The 24,503-nt window shown below is 32.8% G+C and overlaps 1 protein-coding gene and 1 long non-coding RNA gene across 5 annotated transcripts in view; one reads left to right on the forward strand and one right to left on the reverse strand.

Annotated features, from left to right (window-relative positions):
- The window catches only part of MDGA2 (MAM domain containing glycosylphosphatidylinositol anchor 2), an 840,045-nt gene that overhangs the window by 793,262 nt on the left and 22,280 nt on the right, over nucleotides 1-24,503 (forward strand). For 2 of the 3 annotated variants that reach the window (XM_009211478.4, XM_003901752.5), the window contains 4 exons: nucleotides 5,949-6,126; nucleotides 10,618-10,638; nucleotides 14,217-14,372; nucleotides 14,838-14,996. In XM_009211478.4, coding sequence (XP_009209742.3) covers nucleotides 5,949-6,126; nucleotides 10,618-10,638; nucleotides 14,217-14,372; nucleotides 14,838-14,996 — 514 coding nt within the window. The remainder of the gene's footprint in view (nucleotides 1-5,948; nucleotides 6,127-10,617; nucleotides 10,639-14,216; nucleotides 14,373-14,837; nucleotides 14,997-24,503) is intronic. The other variant, XM_009211479.4, reaches the window with a different exon arrangement.
- Nucleotides 1-24,503, reverse strand: part of LOC103886221 — a 52,588-nt gene that overhangs the window by 12,025 nt on the left and 16,060 nt on the right. The gene's annotated exons all lie outside the window — the stretch shown is intronic.

Below are 24,503 nucleotides of genomic sequence, written 5' to 3' on the forward strand. Positions count from 1 at the left end.
TGAACATTATTTATTCTGTATGTTTTCTGAGATACCATATTTACTCTTTTCTCTTCATTTTTATTTTATTTTTTCTAGAATTATATTTAGAAACAATAATTCTACACATTTTAATAGAAAGGGTTAAAATATAAAAATATAGAAACAATTTAAAGTTAATTATCTCATTGATTTGCTTGGGATTAAATTAACTAAAAGAACATAGCAATCACTCAATAAGTATTGGCTATGTTTTAAATATTCTCACATATCTCTTTAATATACTTTAAACTGACACATTAGGAACATAAAGTCACATAAAATATGTACTAAATATTAAAGACTATGTAAAATGCCAATCTTTGTTTTCATCTTCACTTCAATTTTAGCTACTGTGAAAGCATAATAAAGAACTTACTTTTTTCAAAAGTTCTGTTTTATTGTATGTGTCATAGTTTTTTTGGAACTACATATTTAACTTTGTCATAACACCCTTCATATATGTAGGAAGTTTTAGGTTTGATGTTTTTTCAACTTCAATTTCTCCTTTTTTATTACTTCTATTTCTGTGATCACTGAGCAAGAATATTTCCCTTGGTTGTCACTAAAGACCTTGTTCTCTGTGCTTAATGCTTAGTTTTCTTTAAAAAAATCCTTGAAGTATATTTGCAAGGCCTTTCATTTATTTACTGGTGAGTGTTACCAGAGACTCTGCTTGCATAGCCAGTTCAAATCTCTTCAGACAGCAGTGACTCACTAAGATAGGCGAAGGAAGAAAACTTGCTAAACTGCATGGAAGACTGAGAGACCCACTGATGCTGTGGACACATTCAATGCTGTCTTTACCTGAGAGCTGCTGTGTTTGTTTTGTTTTATAATCAGTAACTGATGCTAAAAGAAATATAAATAATACTATAGGGAATTATTTTCAAGATACTCAAAGTTAAATGCAAGTTCAAAGTAGTTTGCTATATAAGTTAAAAACTTTTTGAAAAGGTCAGTTGAGAACTTGACAAATTAACAAATGCATTTTTCTATTCTTGTAATTTTCTTTATTTCTCTCATTACTTAAAATTACAACAGAGAAGGCTAAGGTTTATGGCACAAGAATGGGAAGACTAACCCACACCTGCACAAAACAAGAAAGGTGACAAATGAACTTTTAATAGATTGTATAAAGTCCAAGCAAAAACAGTAGCCTTGAAAACCTAGTATTTAAATCTAATAGAGGTCATGGTGGCGGAAGTGAGCAGGAGGTGGCTAAGGGAGAAAAAGCGTTGAGTTCTGAAATGCTTTATGTCAGGAATAAAAATATCAGGAGCAATTCCCAATGAAAATACAGAGTTCCAGGCATGGGAAAGAGGATTATTTTAGTGTAAGTGAGAGAAGAGCAATAGAGTGGGTCCCATATTCCCTGATAAAGAAGGGCAATAGAGTGCGTGCCTATATTCCCTGAAAAAAGGCATCTACAACCCACCACAGTAGGAAAGTACGATGCCTGCTCACTTCCCGACATGTAGTTAGGGAAGATAGCAAGACTTGCCTAGAAGATCTGAGATCTAGGTCCCACTTGGGGGAGCACTCAAGTAGCATAGTAGGGTAGACTGAGTCAAATTTTCAAGGAATGGGGCCTGGCTAGTTCTTTGCCTTACTGTATTTCTGGGGAAGCTGTCAGGATTCACCAATTCCACACCCCTTCAAAAGAAAAGGCAAAGACAATGATGTTAGACTCAAAGAACTTGTGATTTGCCTAAGAAAAATGCAGACTGAATAGAACTAGTGACTAAAGGCCAAGACAGTTCCAAGGACATAAAAAGTAAATGCTATAGATGCTAGACACTAGAACACAACTAGAAAGACCAGTTGAAATTGACTGAGTTCAAACAAGAAGTATTTGCCCCACTACCACGCCAGGATGCTTTCAATTTAGACGTAATTCAATTAAGAAGAATAATACAAGATTCCAAAGACCAAAGGCAGACAAAAACTTATAAATATCTGGATATCTAAAAAATACACGGTCACTTCTAAAGGTGTTAGTAGCATGAGCAAAGTATGATAAGAAAAATATTTATATGATGTGAAAAGTGCCTACCTACTCAGAAGAATTCTTGCTGAATGTAAAGAAGTTGATACTCAAATTTGTGGTAATGAAAGAAGAAAAGTTATGTAGTTAGTTGAATAAATGTTTGCTATTATTAGTAGAAAATAAAAATAAGATTTGTTTAATGCCATGTTACTTATTATCTCCTTTCCCCTAAAAGGGGTTATTAAAACACTAGTGCATCTTAAAAATCAGTGTTACATTTTATTTGGGATTATAGACAATTTGATTTTAATCCATGAAAATGTCATCTTCATGATTTCTTATTCTGTTGGATAATCATTAGTGTGCATGATTTAGGGTCTGTAATACCTGGATTTTTAACATCAGCTATTATTTTTACTATCACTGTGGTTGCTAAACATGAACAGAAGTTTCCTATAAAATGGATATATCAATCTGTCTCTTACAGAGTTACATAAAAATAATTGAAATAAACACACATATATGCCTTGTATTCAGTTGTTGCATTTCCCCTCCTGTTTTAGTTTTCACTTACCTGGTACTTTTCAGTGGAGCTCATTATAGTGGTTAAAAAGATTTATAGTCCAAGAAAAAAAAAAAAGGAAAACATGGCCACTTCTATTCCCTTCACATTTCAGAATCTGTTGCAGCCTTCTGCTTTTAAATTAGCTAATTTTGTTTCTTATAAAATTAAGAGAAAAAATTAACATGATTTTTCCTCCTGAGACCTTTTCAGCAATAGCTTTTTATTTATCCTCTGTGGTAAAAATAACAAATTACAGTTTTTAATAAAAAGTCTCATTTTAGGGGACTTGGGGGTTTTTAGGCTAACCTCTAAATCATCTGAATGGAATATACCTCCTGGGGATAAAAGAAAAATTCAATGGATTTTTAAAATTGATATGAAGAAAATAGTTTAACACTTACTTACATATCATCATGCTTATAAGTATGATCTGGGATTGTCATCTGCAGTATTGTTTAGAACCCATCTTCTTGAGGGTTTTCTGGTATTACTTTCAATCAGTGGAATAATATTGCATCTCCTTTTGTGTGTGTGCAAACATTGCATTTAGTTTTCCATTTTTCCATTTTGCACAGCTCACTGAGATACAATATGAAGTATTTAATTGCTTATTCTGCCAACTGCTGAAGTATATACTTTCATTACAGCTTACATTAAAGACTTGGAATCAAAGTTATTGCTTTTTTAATACACATATGAAGTTATGGACACTGGAGTTTGTAATAAGTAAGAACATTAATGTATTTCCCGACTAAAATTACTTGAGTAGAACACTCATTATAATAAGAGGAGACCAGCAGTGTCTCCTTTGTGATGTACTACAAATTTTCAGTGGTATTAAACTCTTATTTAAACTTAGTGTTAACATCCAGAAAAGTACACCTTGATTAAACTTGTGTCTTTAGGTAACAATAAAATGTCAAATTATTCTGTATATATTTTTGTGTGTTTAAATTGATTTTATCTATCTTTAAAAATCATAGCACTTTGCCTATTGTTCATATATATATATATATATAAATCTAAAATTAAGAGACAGTAAAAGTGTCATCATTTATATTATGTTATAGAATTTGAACCTACTGAACTAATAGAAGCTTCATAATACTTAGTATTAACTATGCGTTCTTATCTGAAAGATAAGTACTTTCTGTGGAATTAGGTTTTTTATCCTTCACCACTGTATGTAAATTCAGTGACTGTAGGCAGTTTTCACTGAAATAACTTTGATTTTCTGCCCTACTCCTTGGAGGCCAGTTAAATATACATTGTATGCTGGCATTTAATTTCATCATATTTCTATCAAGTTAATGACCAGACATAGTGTATTGTAACTAAATATATAAGGGATCTGGTAAAAACAATTAAAGGAGCAATATATTCAGGGAAAACAAAGGAGGAAGTGATACCAAAAAGAGCCATTTTTGGTCTAACCACATTCTGAAGCTGCCACTTAAAGAGTTACCTTAACCTCTCTCTGCCTTAGTTTTTTCATTCATGAAATAGGGCTAAATATAGTTACTACCTACTAGGGTTTGTGGGATATATTACATATAATGATAGGTATAAGACAGTTAAAATGGTGGCACATGGTAAAGACTAATAGATACATTTTTTTTCTTAATTTTCTGAGCTGAAAATACAAGTTAAGAAGTTATCAATGTAGAGATATTAGAAGAAGCTACTAATAGTAATGAGGTGGTTTAGCAGGACTAATCTGTGCCTCACCAAATGTAGCCTCTGGATTATTTGTATCCAGATTACTATGTGGGAGAGGGGATGCTTTTCAAAGACTGTATTTCTAGATCTCATTGAACCATACTTACTGATGGTTGAGACTTACAATTTTGGTTAACAGTGTCGTCCGGTGATTCTCATGCATGCGGAAATATGAGAACCACTAATACAGAGTACCAAAAACACCATATACAAAATTCTGGAGAACATCAACATTTAGAACACAGGAAAAGAAAATAAGGAGTAGTCAAAGATGCAGATGTGGGAAGCAATATGAGAGACAGCACTGTCATAGAATTCAAGGGAGAAAGAGTTTTAAGAAAATTCAGAATTCCTTCTCTCTCTTATTCTCTAATTCTCTTTATTAAAAACAGAGAAACATTTCAGACCTACACAAAAGAACATAATCATATTTTTTACATCTACATTAATCTAAAACAAAACAACAGAAATCACCCAGCAGAGTTGAAGTCCTTTCTTTATCCCACACAATTGCATCATCTTCTTTTGACACTCTCCTAACCTATTTAAACAGTATCTTCGGCCGGGGCAGTGGCTCAAGCCTGTAATCCCATGGCAGGGAGGCCGAGACGGGCGAGATCACGAGGTGGAGATCGAGACCATCCTGGCTAACACGGTGAAACCCCGTCTCTACTAAAAATACAAAAAATAGCCCGAGGCCTTGGTGGCGCCTATGAATCCAAGCTACTTAGGAGGCTAGAGAGCTAGGGAGAATGAAACAGACAGGGCCCGGAGCTTGTAGTAGGCTGAGATCTGGCGCTTTGCCGCTCAGCCTGTAGGCAGGACTCCGTCTCAAAAAAAAAAAAACAAAAAAAAAAAACGAGTATCTTCAACTCAGTGTTTATTATTTCTCTGAATTTCTTTATTCTTTAATGCATATATATCTATACATCCTCTTTAAAATACACAGTTTAAAAGTAAATTTTATATCTACTTCAAAATTAATTTTAGTTCAATATTACTTTTGTGAAATTTACCCATGTTGATGTATGTGGAATAGGTTCCTTTTTCAATAACTTTGATTCCAAGTCTTTAATGTAAGCTGTAATGAAAGTATATACTTCAGCAGTTGGCAGAATAATATTTAATTGGCAGAATAAGCAATTAAATACTTCATTTTGTATCTCAGTGAGCTGTGCAAAATGTAAAAATGGAAAACTAAATGCAATGTTTGCACACACACAAAAGGAGATGCAATATTATTCCACTGATTGAAAGTAATACCAGAAAACCCTCAAGAAGATGGGTTCTAAACAAATTACAGTTTGTAAGGATTCAAGAATCTCATATGCCATTAATATGTTAAGCAAGGAGTAGCTAAACTTAGATCTCTCTCGACTTCCAGATCACAGACACTTTGGAATTTTCTCTTACTAAACATTAGTTGATATATTAAATCTATTAAATACCTTTGATCATTTGGCAATTACCTGCAAACATATGCATGCAAACATCTCAAAATTTCTGTCTCATTATAGAAACTTGAACTTTAATGATATGTGTTCGTTAATATAATGTACATTTTAATTTAATAAAATTTCAGAATGTGCTTTCAATTTTCTTAGTACCTCTGAAGAACATACTGGGAACATTATTCTACTATTGTTTTGATTTCAGGCTGGGCAGCAGCGTTGGTGGGAGCAGGAGATTAAAATAAATGGGAATATTCAAAAGGGAGAATTAATTACATATAACTTGACAGAGCTAATTAAACCAGAAGCTTATGAAGTCCGACTGACTCCTCTCACCAAATTTGGTGAAGGAGATTCAACAATTCGTGTGATCAAATACAGTGGTAAGTAGCCTTTTATTTAAAATTATTTATATATCAAACCGTATGGAAAATTTTGGTTGCTGCTCTCTACCAAATGTAGACACAAAGTAAAACTTAGCCCATAGACTTTCTGGATCATTAGCCAGTTAACTAAACAAACCAAAACCAAAACCTTAATCACCACAAATGTGACATTTGATTACAAATATAGAGATATAGAATAATTTAATTGTGAACCTATGTGATATAAGCAATGTTTCTTTATTTTTGATCCTACAAGTTATAGTACAATATTTGTCTGCATTTTATCTTTTCAGATTATTAATGACTTTAAAACTTATTAAGAAGTAAAAAAGGATCAAAATGTCATTTTCTGTTTTTTAAATAAAATTAATAGATTTCAGTTTTAGAGCAGTTTAAGGTGTACAGAAAATTGGCAGGAAGTATAGAGAGCCCTGTTTCCCTGACACAGTATCCCCATTATTAACATCTTACATTATTGTAGTACACTGGTAAAAACTGATTAACAAATACTGAGAAATTATTATTAAAATCAGTATTTCACATTACAGTTACTTGTGTTGTACAGTTATATGGATTTTGAAAAGTGTATATAATTTCTCCACCATTACAGTATCACACAGAATAGTTTCACTGCCGGAAAAATCCCCATGCTCTACCCATTTCTCTCTCCTTCTCCAGTTCAGACAACCAGTGATATGTTTACTCTGTCTATAGTTTCTCCTTTTCGGGAATGTTGTAAATTTGGAATCATACAGCATGTAATGCTTTTTAGACTGCCTTATTTCACTTAGAAATACATAAGGTTTCTGTATGCCTTTTTGGGCTTTCATAGCACATTTCTTTTTATCATTGAATAATCTCCATTGCATAAATGTACTACAGTTTATTTGTATACATATCAAAAGACATCTTAGTTGCTGGATTTTGGTCTTGGTTGTTGGTGGCCATTCATTTTTCGTATTGCTAATGTTAAAAAATGCTAAATGTTTGTGTGTGTGTTAGTCATAGTTTTCTTTTTATTAACTATATGCATAAAATATTTCTTCACTACTTAAATGTCCTATTTGGAGAAAAATAGAAATTAGCGCAGAACTTTGAAAAAGTTAAAAGTAGATCTAAAACTTTTGTCTAGAATTAATACCTCAAAGAGAAACAACGGCAATTAGATATATATTTTTTCTTTTCTTTTTTTTTTTTTTTTTTTGAGACGGGGTTTTGCTTTTGTTGCCCAGATGGGAGTGCAATAGCACGATCTCGGCTCACTGCAACCTCTGCCTCCCGGGTTCAAGCAATTATCCTGCCTCCGCCTCCCGAGTAGCTGGGATTACAGGCATGTGCCACCATGCTCTCCTAATTTTGCATTTTTAGTAGAGATGGGGTTTTTCCACGTTGGTCAGGCTGGTCTGGAACTCCCAACCTCAGGTGATCCACCAGCCTGGGCCTCCCAAAGTGCTGGATTACAGGCATGAGCCACCGCGCTCAGCCTAGATATGTTATTTTACTGTATACTAAAGAGAGAAATATTTTAAAAATTGAAATTTGTGTGCATTTTAGAATTTTAATATTCAGTGTTAGTTGTAGAATTTTCAATGTATTTCAGGTTTGAATGAATCATTATTTAAACAGTCGTATTTATGGTATTGTTTCAGTAGAATATTATTATTATTATATATATTTTCTTGAGATGGAATCTCACTCTGTCTCCCAGGCTGGAGTGCGGTGGTGTGATCTCGGCTCACTGCAACCTCCGCCTCTTGAGTTCAAGTGAATCTCCTGCTTCAGCCTCCCCAGTAGCTGGGATTACAGGCACCTGCCACCACGCCCAGCTAATGTTTGTATTTTTAGTAAAGAGGGGGTTTCTCCATGGGCAGCCTGGCCTCAAACTTCTGACCTCAGGTGATCCACCTGCCTCGGCCTCCCAAAGTATTAGGATTACAGGCATGAGCCACAGCACCCGGCAGGAAAATGATTCTTTTTATCATTGATTATCAGAGCTTGACTTAAAAAGATAATAGAATACTTTGTTTGCAGCTGAAGTTCTCCATTGTGTTTACCCTTAAGTATACGTTTCCTGCTTAAGGGGGAAGTAGTGCATACTGTCAAATGTGAAAAATGAAGTAAAACTATTAAAAACTCATTAAAGTTGTTTGTACTTATAATTTTTACAAAAAAAAATAAGATGTATAATGTAGAGTGCATTAATATCAATATTTTTAAAAGATGAAGATATTAGGACCCAGAAAGTTTCAGTGTCCTGCAAAGTTAAATGACTGTGAAATGACAAACCTGACTAGAATTAGGATTCACCACTCCATTAGAGAAGATCTTGACTTCTTTGCTAAAGTTAATTGATCATTATGACTTTCCTTAAGAGATTTTAAAAAGTTAATTAGCTCAGTAGTTGTTATTGAAAACTCTGAGGCAACAAACTAAAATGAAAAATAGATGTGGAAAATAGATATTACTTTTAATAAGTTTTCAAAAATTGTTTTTACATACTTAGGCATACATGTTAAAATCTCCAACATTGTTATTAAAATTATTTTTATGTAATACAGGTTTGGGCAATGTATACTTTAATGGTTTAGAGGCAATGTACTAGTCTGTTTGAGCTGTCATAACAAAATATCATAGTGCGAGGCTTAAACAACACAGATTTATTTCTCACACTTTTAGAGACTGAGAAGTCCAAGATCAAAGCACTGGCACAGTTAGCTTCTGGTGAGAGCTCTCTTCCTAATTTATAGATGGTCACCTTTTCACCGTGTTTTCTTCACATGTCAGAGAGAGCTCTCTGTGTCTCCTCCTCCTCTTATAAGGACACCAATCCAATTGGATTAGGACCAAGATTAATTTAATCTTAATTACCTCCCTAAAGGCTTTATCCCCAAATACAATCACATTGGGGATTAAGCATTGACATATGAATTTTTGTGGGGACACAATAGTCTATAATATGCATTTATAAAAAATTATACATGCAAGTTCAAATGAAAAAAGAAAAAAATGGACTCGCCGCAATATTTAGAAGTTAGATTTGCAAATTTTCACAAAGTTACCTGCATTTTGTATAGTGAATTTGGTGACTAAAATGTTGGGGGAGAAGTCTCAATGAAAATTCAATCTGGTAAGAGCTTTACATGTACATATGACATACTTAGAACTAAATTATAATTCAAGGATGCTTACATCTTTGAAAGATAGCACATAATTTTAAAAAATTTTCATATTAACTGTGAAATAATTTTAATTTTTATTAATTTTAAAATTAAAATACATTGATATCTTGCCATAAAATTCAATTGTTATTTTTAGTTCACTTTCAGCTCCTTTTCTATGTTATTCTTTTCATAATTTGCAATATGGAATGTAGAATCAAAAACAACTACAGTAATGGGAATCGTCTTCTGTATGTAGGGATAGTGAAAATCATTGAAAAACTTACTCTGTTAAAATTTATCATTTGTATATTAATGTTACAATTATATATTAATATTTTTGCCCATCAGACTTTATTAGTATTGCACAAATTTAATAAAGGTGGTTAATGACAACCACTAAAAAAATGACAAGTTCTTCTGCACTGTAGATTAACTGCCCATTGTAATCCTGGGAAACTAAATTCTGCCCATTGTAATCTTGGGGAATTACATCAATGCTCTCTATCATCCAGATTGGAATATTTTCTCAGAATGAGTGGTTAATTTATACATAGAGATACTTTGGCCCTTAGATGAGAGATACTTTTGTTGATGTGTTAGTTATATTTAAAGTATTTGTTTCTCTTTGGGTGGAAATTCATTGGCACTTGTATTGCAAATATAATTAGTTTTCTAGGAAAAACAATTCTTTTGGTACCCCAGAACACAAAATTTGTTGCTCATCATTTTAAAACTCTGTGTGCATGCACTCCTGTGTATGTATGTGTATATTTTAATGTAATTAGACAAAAAGGCATTGATGTAGCTATTCATTTTAGTACACATATTACAACATATCAGGATTGCTTTATTTTCATATGTGCCTTTAACTTTCTGCTTTATTCTCAGTAGAAGTAGAAATCAGCAAAAAACAGAAGTGGAAATTCTGCTAGATAATTGTTTTCATTGTTAAATCATCTAGATTATAGATTGGCCTAGTGTCAGCCTCAGTTTTGATATCTGAATATTTTTGTTTAGTATTAGTTCAGATATTTAAGAGGTCAGAAACTCTATACCTTGAAAAAGGAACATTTCCTGTACTGTTTAGCATTGGTCTTTTTGGTAATTTGAGGCTGTTATTGCTGAGCTCCAAAGCAGATTCTATTCAATCCTCTAAAACAAAATGGACTGCAGATGTAAATCTCAATGGCCACAGTGGGAAAGATCATTAAGTTTTGGTAAAGAACTATGAGACACTGATTAGACTTTTATTTATAAAAGACATTCGAGCCATGCTAACATTGTTTTTTGTTTGTTTGTTTGTTTGTTTCTTTTGCTTTTCTTGTAGCTCCTGTAAATCCTCATTTGAGTAAGTATATTTTAACTTACAAAATGGCACTATATTTAATAAATACAAAAATAGAATGTTTATAAATATACAAAGATTGTTTAGTAACTTAGTTGGTTTAAACACAATGGTTCAGAATCATTAAAATTTGCATTAAATGTGGATTTTAAATTTCAAAAGATAGGGGTATAAAGACAAATTTTTTAATACTGATAATTGAGGTTTATAGATTTTCCTAAATATTGAAATATGGAGCCATTTACCAACCTGCTTAATACTTGCTATTTCTGCAGCTGTGGGATTATTTTTTTCTTTTGTGGGATTGCATATCATTTTTATTGTTGTTACACGTTTCTTTGATTTTCCTTCTTTGAATTTCTATATTCCACTTATAAAAGAGTATGGTTACTTAGAAAGTTGGTGTTTGATGGGTTTAATTGAGACTTTCTTTTATAGAACACTAGCTTACACCCCAATGTATTTGGTTTAATTTAGGTTATGAATTCTGTAAAATTGTTAAATTTGGGGACTTCTGGAAAGTTATTTTTATTTTGTTTTATATTAAACGTTATAAGATGATATGTATCTACCTGAAAAATATTCCCATATATTAAAACTTATCTCTCCCTGGAAAATAATTTTTAATCAACAGAGGATTTACTATGAAGACATATTCTAAAATCCGAGCTATTTATTTGTAATTTAAGGTTAGATTTTTTACAAATTTAAGGACTAAAGAGCATCGCGTCGTCTCTGGGTGCAAAAGGACCACTGGGTATCAGGCTTCTTATTCCTGAGTTTTTATTTTTATTTTTTCATCATATTAGGAAGGATTCAGGGAAAATTCTGCAGACCAAATAAAGCAAAATTTTGAAGACCATGTAATGGAGAATATTTAAAATATCTTTAGTTATTTCTATGTAGCCCCAGAAACTCCGCCAGAATCATGCTGAAATTAGAAAACCAGTGGAAAATTCAAGATCCACTCAATTCTCAGTTCTACATGTTTGTGAAAATCCTGGACTTTATTACTTTCCTACTTATAAACTCTTTTCGTATTTTATATTACATTGGCTTTTGAAAAGTTTGTACAACTCATTGCATGATCATTATCTATCAGATATTCTTTATTCAAATAAACTTTTTAAATGATTAAATGTATTTGCACATATTTATAATTGTCTCTTTTTAAAGTGACAGGACAATCATAAAATTCTTGGGTTTTAACTAGTGAGTTTCATTTTCATTTTACCTGCCAACTTTTTATGAATTTTCTTCAGTAATAGGTTTATTTATTGTAAAGATATATGTCCTTAGAAGGAATCAAGAGCTATTGATGTTGCTTAAGTATCTTTATTTGATTTGAATTATTACACTAGTTATAATATTATAAACAACTTACACCATATAAAATAACCTAAACTATGAAAATTTTTAGGCACAACTGACGTTTTTTGTAGTTTTCATAATCTGCATTATTGCTTAATTTTACTATGAAAGATTTAAATATTTAAGTCTCAAAAAGTATTGTATGGTTTTTAAAGACAAGATATTTTCTCTTTTTAACCAAGTTCAAATTACAAAAAACAATTGTTCAACAGTGTTATAAAAATTCATTATACATAATTTTAATAACATATAAAAAGGAAGACTTGGCAGTAGATATATAAACTGAAATCCTTAATCTTTACATTTGTTCTGTAACTCTTTTTTGTGCATATGTAATATGTAATTAAATAACTGAAAACATTCAAAATCAAACGTTGCCTTTATAGAATTCAAAACTCCAGAGTAGCAACTAATGGAATTTCATGTCATAACTAAAATATCGTTAAAGAAATACATGCATGTATATAAATGCATACACTGCTGCACTGCTGTTACCAACATTATTTTTCCAACTGATAGCATCAAAAGGTTATGTCTTGTTTGGTACAAGGTCTGTGACATAAATATGTGTCTAATAAATATTTTATGTATAATATTATTTAGTCGGAAATTTATTGATTTATTTATTTATACTCCCTTAAATATGTATATTTCCTGTAACCTGACCTACCCAGAATATAGAATATAAATAAATACAAAGAGATAAAGCAAGTATTTAGTCTAAAAAACAAAAACAAAACATAAACTCATTTCCTAAATTTAAAGGGAAAGCCTTCTGTTTTATTTTTATTTGTAAGTACCAATAATTTTCAATTAATTGGTACATGATCTCAACCAGGGCTCCATTTCCAAGGATATCTGATAAATCTAACCCCTTGTGGGTAGGTTGGAGATAGACTAAAACGGAAGTATCTGTTCTTTAAGTGTTTATATCTCTATGAATTCCAGGGAATTTGGATTCCATTTGACTTTATCATTTAATAGCTGACCTTTGCCAGCGTTTTCTCCTCTGTGAAGCCTCATGAGTAAGGATTATTGTGATTTCATAGAGTTGTTATGAGGCTGAGTGAAATAATATACATTACATTTATTTTTTCTCAAGGATACACACTCTTTAATAATGTATCTAGTGGACCTTATCAACTTCTTTATTTACACCTGTTTTTTCAAGCAGTAAGAAAACCTTTGATACCTAGAAACATTACTACCACCCACATTTCAGGGATAACTGAAAAAGTCTTTCTCTGAACTTGTGTTGGCCCTGAACTCAACATACGTTAGGCATCCAAGAAATCACACTCCTTCTTCAAAGTCTTTAAAAGCTCTTTTAATTACTTCATTTCCATACTGAATTTCAAGTATCTGGGAAACCCACATTCAGATAAAGTAGGAAGGATAAATACTTTTCTTTTTTTTTTTTTTTTTTTTTTTTTTTTTTGAGACGGAGTCTGGCTCTGTCACCCAGGCTGGAGTGCAGTGGCCGGATCTCAGCTCACTGCAAGCTCCGCCTCCCGGGTTTGCGCCATTCTCCTGCCTCAGCCTCCCGAGTAGCTGGGACTACAGGCGCCCGCCACCTCGCCCGGCTAGTTTTTTGTATTTTTTAGTAGAGACTGGGTTTCACTGTGTTAGCCAAGATGGTCTCGATCTCCTGACCTCATGATCCGCCTGTCTCGGCCTCCCAAAGTGCTGGGATTACAGGCTTGAACCACCGCGCCCGGCCAAGGATAAATACTTTTCAAAATAATTTGCTATTAGCTTGCCCTAAACACACTTCCATTTATGCAAATGGATATTTGAAAGCATCTCCAGACATGCATGAAAAAATTATAAACTTAAAGTATACCTATTTAAAACTACCCTCAGGTAAATTAATAAAGGTAATTTTCCTATTGACAGTTTTGTTTTGGTTGGTTCTGTACTGACAAAATGAAAGTTGGGAAAATTCTTCAGCAATAATTCAAGCATAAATTGTATTCTTTAATTTGAGTTATCTGGATATTTTAGAGAAAAATTGTTTGGTTATTCAATGAGATATTAAATTATTCAACGAGATATTAAATATCGGTTTTATGTTTAGTTGTAATCTTATTCACTATTATGGCTCTCATGCCATTATCACAATCTTGCATTATTATTGCTATGTAATATTTTATTTTTTCTTATGAAAATATTGCAGTATGTGTATTAATTTAATTAAAATTTATCAACAGGAGAATTTCATTGTGGATTTGAAGATGGTAATATTTGTTTGTTCACTCAAGATGATACAGATAATTTTGACTGGACAAAACAAAGTACTGCAACAAGAAATACAAAATATACTCCTAATACAGGACCTAATGCTGACCGTAGTGGCTCCAAAGAAGGTATGAGGGTATGACCTGTTGTGTTCATAGCAATCAGAGACTTTTAAAAATTGCTATAAATATGAAATACTATTATTTAGCCATATACTTGAAGATTATGGAATAAAATATTAAATTTTCCATGCATTATCAATTTAGATATTTATAAAACTTTGTAGATATTAATTTTTTCTCAGAATTCACTGATAGGTATAGTAGAGAGAAGAGGAATTTTTTGATAATTCAAGTCTAAATTTCTAATTTGTCCTCAACTTTTTATACATTTTATCTTTAATTTGGTAGATCATTTACTCTTTGTGTTAAAGCCACTATTAGTTACATATACACATACAGATTTTATAAATGAGATGCAAATCTTCCTATCCATCTTTATTTTGTATGAAAACTATAAGACTTCTCAGTGATTTGAAATTTCATTATGCCTAAGAATAATGTGTTTAAACAGTTTATTTTGTCTGTTTTAAGGTTTTTATATGTACATTGAGACATCACGACCCAGATTGGAAGGCGAAAAGGCTCGACTTCTCAGCCCTGTTTTCAGCATAGCTCCCAAAAACCCTTATGGACCCACAAACACTGCATATTGTTTCAGCTTCTTTTATCACATGTATGGACAACATATAGGTGAGATAGCAATAATTACTGATTCTTATAAAATTAATGATAACTAAGAAGAAAAAAGTTCATAAACACACAGCATTAAAACGATTTTTGGTCAAAGAATGCTACAATTTACTTTTTAAATGATTTATCTGCAAATTGCAAAATAAGATACTAAGAAGTTTTTCCCATCATCTAATTTAGATTAGAATTTGACATTTTAGAGCATCACCTACCTCCCTTTGGAATTCTAAATCAGGTAGACCATCAATTAGTTAAATTCTTTACCAGATCTCATAGAATTGACACAGCATAATTTAGGCTGCTTCTTTCCAAAGAAACTTGCTTCGATAGTGATTGAATGCATATTAATCATGATGAAAAGTAACATTATCACGTTGCCATATTGACAGTTATTTTTAGCACCATCCACCTATTTGAAATATTGGTGTGATTTTTTTCATGTTTTTAAAGTATGCCAAACACACACCTAGAATGTTCTAGGTCCTGCACAGCATACAAAGATAAAGACACATTTCCTTCCTTTAGAGACCTTGTACAGTAATAGAGGATAAGATTAGATGCACAACTGTGCCAGATAGAGCATGACATTACACTGAGAGTAGACCTAGTAAACTCTGCAGGGAAAAAGATCATGCAGGTCTACCATTCTTTATCTGCAATTCTAAAATCCTGAGAATTGAATATCAATTTTTAAAATTTAATTATTTGACATTACATGTTAGCCTGATATATAAGCTGAACTGATATGAACCTATTTATATTCTCTATCCAAATGAATGTGAACATTTATACCATTTGCAGCAAAAATGTTACTCTTCTTAATAATAGGATTCTACTCCACATCATTCCAGGACATATCACATAATATAAATGATATAATCTCTCACCTTTCTAACATACGACAAAATTCTGAATAATGAAGCATAGAGCTTGAACCAGGGATTGTGGATCTACATCTAGTTAAGGAATGAGTCAGTGCATCAGTACAAACGAGAGCATTTCCCTGGGTATGCAAAAGGGGTATGTTTTCAATAAGCAGAGATTAGCACAGGGAAGGTTAAGGCACTGGTAATAAGGAAGTAAAATTTGAGAAGTTAGGATTACATTAGTGTCTTTATATAAATTAATAAAATAATAGTATAAATATATATGATATAAACTAATACAATTGGACACATAATATATATCAGCCACCATATTATTTAAGCTAAGTAATACTCTCAATTAAGTCTGTAAAAGTGAACGTCACTGTCCATCTTTTACCGTGGAGAAAACTGAACCTCAAGAAGTTTGTGTGAACTTCCAAGTAAATGGTTGTGCTGGGATTCAAACTCATACCCAACAGTATTAACTAGTATTCTTCACAGTATACTGACAAGCCTAAATGGATAGCACTCGAGTTTTTTTTGTTTTGTTTTATAATTTATTTTCATTTTTATTTATGAGACAGGCTCTTGCTATGTTGCCCAGGCTGGTCTCAAGCAACCTTCCCACCTCCGCATCTCAAAATGCTGGGATTGCAGGCATGAGTCATTGTGCCCAGCCAGAAAGCTCTTGAGAAGTTAAACTACTATATACTTGAAATCAGGAGACCTGGGCAGGAACTTGGCTGTAGCACTTAATCACTATAATACTTTAGAGAAATCACTTAAAATGTCTGAACCTTAGTTTCCCTTATCTGTAAAATGAGACTAATAACTCTTATTTCAGAAAGCTGTAGTTTAAGTTAAATTAGGCAACATACATAGTATCTTCAACCAGATGGCAGACACTCATAATCTTAGGTTACTTTGAATCTGAAAAAGCAATAATAATAGCAATAATAAAGTAATAGTCGACATTTATGAAGTATTCATCGTGGGCTAGGATACTTTGTGGATTATTTCTCTTAATTTTCATGATCAACATTTGTGCTTATTAAAATCATTATCCTGTTTCATAGATAACAAAATTGAAATACAAAGAACTTTAGTTACCATGCCCATCATATGGCTAAGTAGTGAAGTCATAATACCAACATGGGAAGGTGGACAGAGTCTGCCTGTTTTATTACTGCACAGGAACACTTGCTGGAAGATTTTTGCAAGCCTAGCTAAGTATGTGACATTTATTTAGTAGTGGCGTGAGTTATTAGACTTTTCCGCAAAAAGCATAATGAGATATTTGATTTAGGAAAAAAAAAACATAAAAATAGGTAAAAATCATTCAGAAACAAAATCTAAACTGGGAAAACTGGGAATCACTTAAAAAACCAATGAAAGGAAACAAATCGCATAATTGCCAAACCATTTTATTTATTGCGGGATTACTATATTATTACTAATGTAGGATTAGCTCAACTCTAATTCTTCCTTTTTGTCAATAATGTATACTCTATTTCCTCTTTATTGTGAATATATTTCATGTACGTTCCTTCTCATCTTCCGATTTACATTGGATCACATATTTTAATTGATTTTTAAATGAATATTTCCAAGACCAATATTTTGAATTACTTTAAGTCATAAAATATGTTCACCTTATTTATAAGACTAGATTTTAGGGCTTTATTTTAAAATAATTTTAAAAATACTTTTAATACATCATTGTAATATACTTTTAACTTAACAGTTTTTAGTTAGTCTTATCTTCTTTATTGTCAATGGATGTCCAGTTGATGTTCTGCTAGTTTTATTCTGATTATTTTGGGATAAGGGCAAATTAGGAGGACAGTTCTCCATTTCTTGGCAAACATTTATATTTTGACCCCTGTGTCATTTCTTTGCTTCATCAGACTGAAGGTTGCAGGCTGGGAATCAGGTCTGTTACTTGGGTTCCTCTCAGCAAGCTGCAGGCATGCTGCTTAGTAAAATCTAGGCAAAAATACCTGTTCCAGACATTGAGTAATCAGTTAAAACTAGATGAGATAGTTCATTAGAGAGATCTGCTGGTAGTTAAAACATTCCCTCTTTGCATATATTATTCTCAGACTTTCATTCATCTGTAAACTCAAGAGGCATTTATAGTCACTGGCTTTACAAATTGTATTTTCAGTTTTAGTCATTCTTTTGGAAACCAGGTTCAAAGATGCCTTGTCTTGAATTTCTAATAGCCTAATTAAATTTATAACTTCTTGAGTAATTGTAAATAAATCTTGCACTTTTAACTGTGACTAAAAGGACGGTATACCATTGAGAAGGTTCAGAATTATCTAATACAGAAATGAGCAATACCCTACTAAGAAGAGAGTTTCCTCTTTGAACCAAAATCAAATATGTTGCATTACTTATTCGCAGTATAACAAATTTCCCCAAACTTTTGTGACTTAAAACAATAAATATTTATTATCTCACAGTTGCTGTGGGTCAATACAAGTATAGCTCAGCTGAGTGCCTTTGGCTCAAGGTCTCTTCTAAGGTTGTAGTCAAGTTTTCAGACAAGGGCCCTGCTATAATTTGAAGACTCAGTTTGGGGAGGATACACTTCCAAGCCCACTTGCTTGATTTTTGGCAGGCTTTGCTCCCACAAGAGATTGGACTATAGATACTGATTTCTTGCTGGCTGTTGACTGGAGGCCTCCCTCAATTCCTCACCATTTGGACATCTCTACAGGGCTGTCGCATGACATGGCAGCAGGCTTTCTTCAAAGCAAGTAATCCATTAATAAGAGAGAGAGAATGCATGCCCAGGATTTTTCATAACCCAACCCCTGAAGTGATATCTCATAATGTGTGTCTTGTTCCATTTAATGTGACCGAGTTGATAATCCAAGCCCCTACCCAAGGGAAGAGAAATGCACAAGAGTGTTCATGCTAGGACCTAGGTTGAGTTGAGCTCTGCCACACTGGTACAATTTCTTTTTAGTTAAATGTTTCATCAAAATTGATTGAAGAAAAAAACATGTTTCCAAAGGAAAACTATAATGTTATCCTTAAAGTACCTGCTGATTTATATGTAAGTGATATAATATCTGGCCATTGATAATACTAAAATATTTTTTCAGCATTCCTGTGACTACTAATGGACATTTCAATTCTCAATGAATCTACTGAATTTCTAATGTTCTTGCAAAAAAAAAGGGGGGGGGATCTCATATGATATCACTAGATATGACAAAAGCTTATAAAAATAAGTTAAATACATCATTCATTTCTTTAAAAAAAGAATGTGCAATGTAAGGGTCATATCATACCAGGAAATTAAGGCACTTATGAATACATTCACTATACTTGATACGAATGGTTCAATAAAGTTGTGTCTCTACAAAGCTAATTCTACTATGGAGTAAAGCATAGTAGAATTAGGAGGAAAGCAAAGGAGTTCATTAATGAAGAAGCAGGAGAGTGTAAAAGAACTGATAAGTAGAGAGATGTGGGATTGTAGAGGGGCTTATTTTAAGAGGAAAAAGAGGTAATAAAAAGGGTAAGCTTAGATGAGAATTTAGAGCTCTGGTTGGGAAATGAGACTTGAAGAGAGAAACTGATGCCATTTCCACTAAAGTGGGAAAAAAAGAATTAAGTATTAATAGTAACATAGCTTCTGATAGATTTCTAGCTGCAATAACAGCAAGCTAACATGAAAGTTGCCTTCCTAACAGTCTCTATTTTCTCTACAAAACAGATACAGATGTACATGTTCCAAGAGGAGATAGCTTTAGGAGAGTGGTAAATGGGAGCACAAAGTAATTGACAATATAGACACAGTTGGAGAGGTTGGAGATGAGGACATCAGTCTTTAGGTTTCTGAAATGCATTTTGGAATATAATGGCCAGTTTGAGTCTCCATCTGTGCATAGTACTACATTTCACTTGTTAACTGATTTTCTTGCTGTCTTTTTAGTCCATAGCTTCCAGGGTAAAGATCTTTCTCTAAAAGCAGTAACAGGACCCTAAGGATATATGCCCCTCTGGCTTCTCCTTGGGCTAACTTCATAGTCTATTCCAGTCATACTTGAAGTTTTCCTGGACAAGCTCTCTTGTGCCTGGAGCCTCTTCACAGGCTGTCTCCCTTGTCCTGATGAACTGTAGGCTTGATGGGAGTAGAAATAATGTCTCTTCTGATAACACCCTGCCCTGCATGTAAATATTCAAGTACCCCCCAAAAAATTAATAAACAAATATTTGTTTAATTGTCTAATTGTATAAGTACTTTTTCTCCTATTTAATCTTCTAAGTCATGCATAACCTTCCTTAAAAAGACAATTCAGGCACTATGGGAGGCCGAGACGGGCGGATCACGAGGTCAGGAGATGGAGACCATCCTGGCTTACACGGTGAAACCCCGTCTCTACTAAAAATACAAAAAAATTAGCTGGGCGTGGTGGCGGGCGCCTGTAGTCCAGCTACTCGGAAGGCTGAGGCAGGAGAATGGTGTGAACCCGAGAGAGTCGGAGCTTGCAGTAAGCTGAGATGCGCAAATGCACTCCAGCCTGGGGGACAGAGCGAGACTACTTCGTCTCAAAAACAAAACAAAACAAACAAACAAACAGAAAAGGCAATTCAGGGACATCTGCTGAAATTCTTTCCTATCTTCTCTGCTCCTTTTATTCCCAAAACTCCTGATATGCATACCTATCATAATGTTTGTCACACTGACCCCTGTAAAATTGTAAACTTCTTGAGAGCAATAACCATGATTTATTTATATGTGATTCTCTGAAACAACATTTACACAATAGATTTAAAGAATGATCCAAACTAGATTCTTTTGCTTCTGAATATACTAGAATAACAAAACAAGGGAACTGAAAGTATGCAGTTTAGTTTGGAAACAGAAGGTAGTTTCATGAAGACATTATAGATTGTAAAAAAAAAGAGAGATAGAGAGAGAAGAAGTTGTTTATTAGTGACTTAAATGACTTAACTTGAATTTTCATCTACATGCTCTGGCAACTAAAGCAAAAAGAAAAGCAGAAGTGTCACATATTCTTAACAATTAATGCAAACAGAAATGCATATTATAAAACTACACTTGAGTAATGTAATCAGTAATATCTTTACTAAGATATTCATATAAAGAATAAACATATAAAACTTGTTCAAATAAAAATTTAATATATTGATAAACCATAAGACAGGGATAAAACAAAATTTTTGTTTTGAGCTGAAATATTAAGGACCAGGTATGTCACCTTATGATGATCTAACTTAATGTAGAGTTCGAATGTAAAGAATCTGAAATTACTCATTAAGTTTCTCTTAATAAGATTTATTAGATTAAGCAAGAGTTTGGCAAGAATGTATTAATGCTTTCTAACAGATATGCTGGCATTCAAGGATTTTAAACTAGGAACTTAAATATTTTTATTCAAGATATTGAGAAAGCAAAGATAATGTTTTGCAAGATTTTAAGAGTTTGATTTTTATTCTCATCTTGGTCAAAGACTGTATTTCTTCTGATTAGAATTGAAAATGTCAAGATTCTTGCTTACATATCAAATACATTCTCAAATAGGAAATCAGCTCACATACTGGGATTTTTTTTTCCGTGGAGTTAAATGCCATATGAGAAAGAATGTTAAGACAAGGAACTATTATTTTAGAGCCTTGATTACACTTACTCTGGGAGAATCTCAGTGGAATAAACATAAAATATTAAGGTACTTGTATTCTGATAAATTTTCAGAATTAAGTTCCTTGCAGGAGACAACTCTTAGGTGGCCAAGGGGATAGATAAGGCTACTTAGTGTTCTCCATTTAGATATTAGGGAATAACTACCAAACCATGAGCTGTTTGATAATAGTTAATATTAATTCATGCTTTCTGTTAAGAATTAGTCAATGCTGTCAGTGAAGTCCTGTTTATATTTAATACTGATGATGCCAATGCTGTCAATGTGAAAATAATGCTATTGGTGGAAGACATTCATTCAGTAAACTGCTTTGGTAAGTGAGATATATTTTAAAATTGAGGAGGTGGATAGAATCTAGCCATGACTTATTACAATAAGTCTCTTTTTACAATAAAAATTTAAAATAAAAAAGTTTACAATAAAACTCTTTTTACAGATACTTGTTACAGACCTGCTAGTAAAACTATATGTAATCTCTAATACATTTATCTTTTTAGAATCCAGGTTTGAACCACTAACTACTTCTAAACTAATCTTTTTTCTATTTAATTCTTCATTGATGATGGTCCCTTAGACAGTGTATATAATAAAATCTAGTGTGTTTAGGCAAAATTAATGTATGAACTGAGTAAGGCTGAGAACTCAGTAGCTGAGAAAGACTGTTTCTTCAAACCATACGAGTCTCATTTTCAGCATAATTAACAGACAATATTATTTCATCAATTGACTTGATGGTAAGCAATTGAATTAACTGCTTCTGTTTCTCATCCAGTGTACCAAACTTTTAAAACTAATTTCACTGACATTAAGGTTTCTTTTACCCTTAGGTTTTGAATTCATTCATTTCTCTACAATAAGATGAATTGCACAGGCTGTATGCCTAATAGTGTTTAGGGTTCTATACAGAATAAAATACAAATGTGATGAAAGTTTTTTATTCATAAAATAGTTCATCATCTTTTTGAGGTAATAAATTTCTGAATAAAATAAAAATTGAAAGTAATATGTATCAAAATGTAGGACAAGCCCATGGCATGGGTGAACAAGGGAGAGAACACTGAGGAGTACATTAAAATAAAAGTGTCTATGGAAGAGAAGAAATATAAGGCGTCCTCCAAAAGAGGTAATTATATAGGAGGAGGAGAACAAAGGTCAAAGAATATGAGAAATGGACAGAGCCAGTGTATGACAAGGGAGAATACTGTGCTTATGGGAGAGTAGAGAAAGTGATAGAACCAAAGACGGAAAAGGTTAGCATAAGGGATCTGACTTACATCGGAGAAATAGAAAGGAAAGCTATAATTTAAAAACATTTTGGACTCTAACGTACAAATTCACCTGTGCACCAGAAGGAATGGTAATAACTGTAGAAAATAAACTGACATTTTTCATTTAGGATAACACTGCAATTATATGTTGAAAAAATAATATCAATGGGTGTGTGCAGCTGTTTTTATTCAAGCAGAAAATAATGATTTTATAATTTCTCATTTTGTATGTATGTATAAAACAAATGATGCTAGCAATTACCTATCAGTATACATAGATCTTGCCTAGAGCTGGATGATTTTGGCACATCCTTATTTTTCATGAAACGTGAAACTCAAATTAGTAAAGTGTGTTACTGATTATAACAACAATGTGATTCATATGCAAGTGATCTCCAGACCTCAGAATAAACCACATTATAAATTAATTCATGTGAACTTGGCAATTTCAAGACTCTATTGGGAATATGTATGCACATTTTAGAACATATACTTAAATTATGTATCAAAAATATATACAATACATATTTATAGCACAATAATTAAAAGTAAAATTATGTTAAGAACTTAAGAGAACTAGGTAACATTAGTGAGAAATATTATTTTTGCAAATTATAGTTTATATTATAAGATATAGTAAATAATGTTAAAATAATAATCGGACTATTACATAATGCCATGAATAACCTCAAAGTTTTGGCCATTATTCATGAGATAAGACAGCACTTACATCATTTAGCATTTTTGCCTGCAGTCTTTTTTTTTTTTTTTTGAGATAGGAGTTTCGCTCTTGTTGCCCAGGCTGGAGTGCAGTGGCATGATCTCAGCTCACTGCAACCTCTGCCTCCCAGGTTCAAGCAATTCTCCTGCCTCAACCTCCCAAGTAGCTGGGATTACAGGCACTCGCCACCACGCCCAGCTAATTTTTTGTATTTTTAGTAGAGACGGGGTTTCACCATGTTGGCCAGGATGGTCTCGAACTCCTGACCCCAGGCGATCCACCTGCCTCGGCCTCCCAACATGCTGGGATTACAAGTGTTAGCCACCGTGCCCAGCCTTGCCTGCAGTCTTTAAACATAAGAGCTGACTAAAGTCCTCTAAGCTCTAGCACCTGATTTTTGGAGAGTGGTGATCAAAAGAAGAGAATGAAGAAACAAAGGAAAAGAAAAAGTTGAGTTTTGCTTAGCTTCTTCAAACTCGTATTCTAGAACTGCAGAATCTGAAAACTCCTATAAAATTGAAAATCTTTGGGGATGATTAAATTTATACGTTTTGGTATCTGATGTCTACTAAAGCATGAACACAGTGTCTCTGGGGATTTAAACTTACTTTTAAGGAGTATTAACACAATCCATCATATTCACTTCAGAGTTTTTTTTTTTTTTTTTTAACTATAAATCTATAATGTGCTGAATCAGCTTTGCTGAATCTAACTTCTCCCGAATAGCTTTATTCTATTTCACAAGTTCTAACTTTGTTGACCAAGATGACTTGACATAAGTTTAAATATCTTTTGGCATGAATTTATCTTTTATAAACTTAAGAACTGGAAACTTACTGAGAGAAAAGTTCCAAAATCATTTGTTGATTAACACTGCTTTTCGCATCACTTCTAAAAGGTACCAGTAATAAGTAGTTTGCATTCACTGACTGGGATAATAATATAATTATTACTATATATGTAAGACA

This window comes from Papio anubis, chromosome 7 (assembly GCF_008728515.1).
Source record: "Papio anubis isolate 15944 chromosome 7, Panubis1.0, whole genome shotgun sequence".
NCBI classification, from domain to species: Eukaryota; Metazoa; Chordata; class Mammalia; order Primates; family Cercopithecidae; genus Papio; species Papio anubis.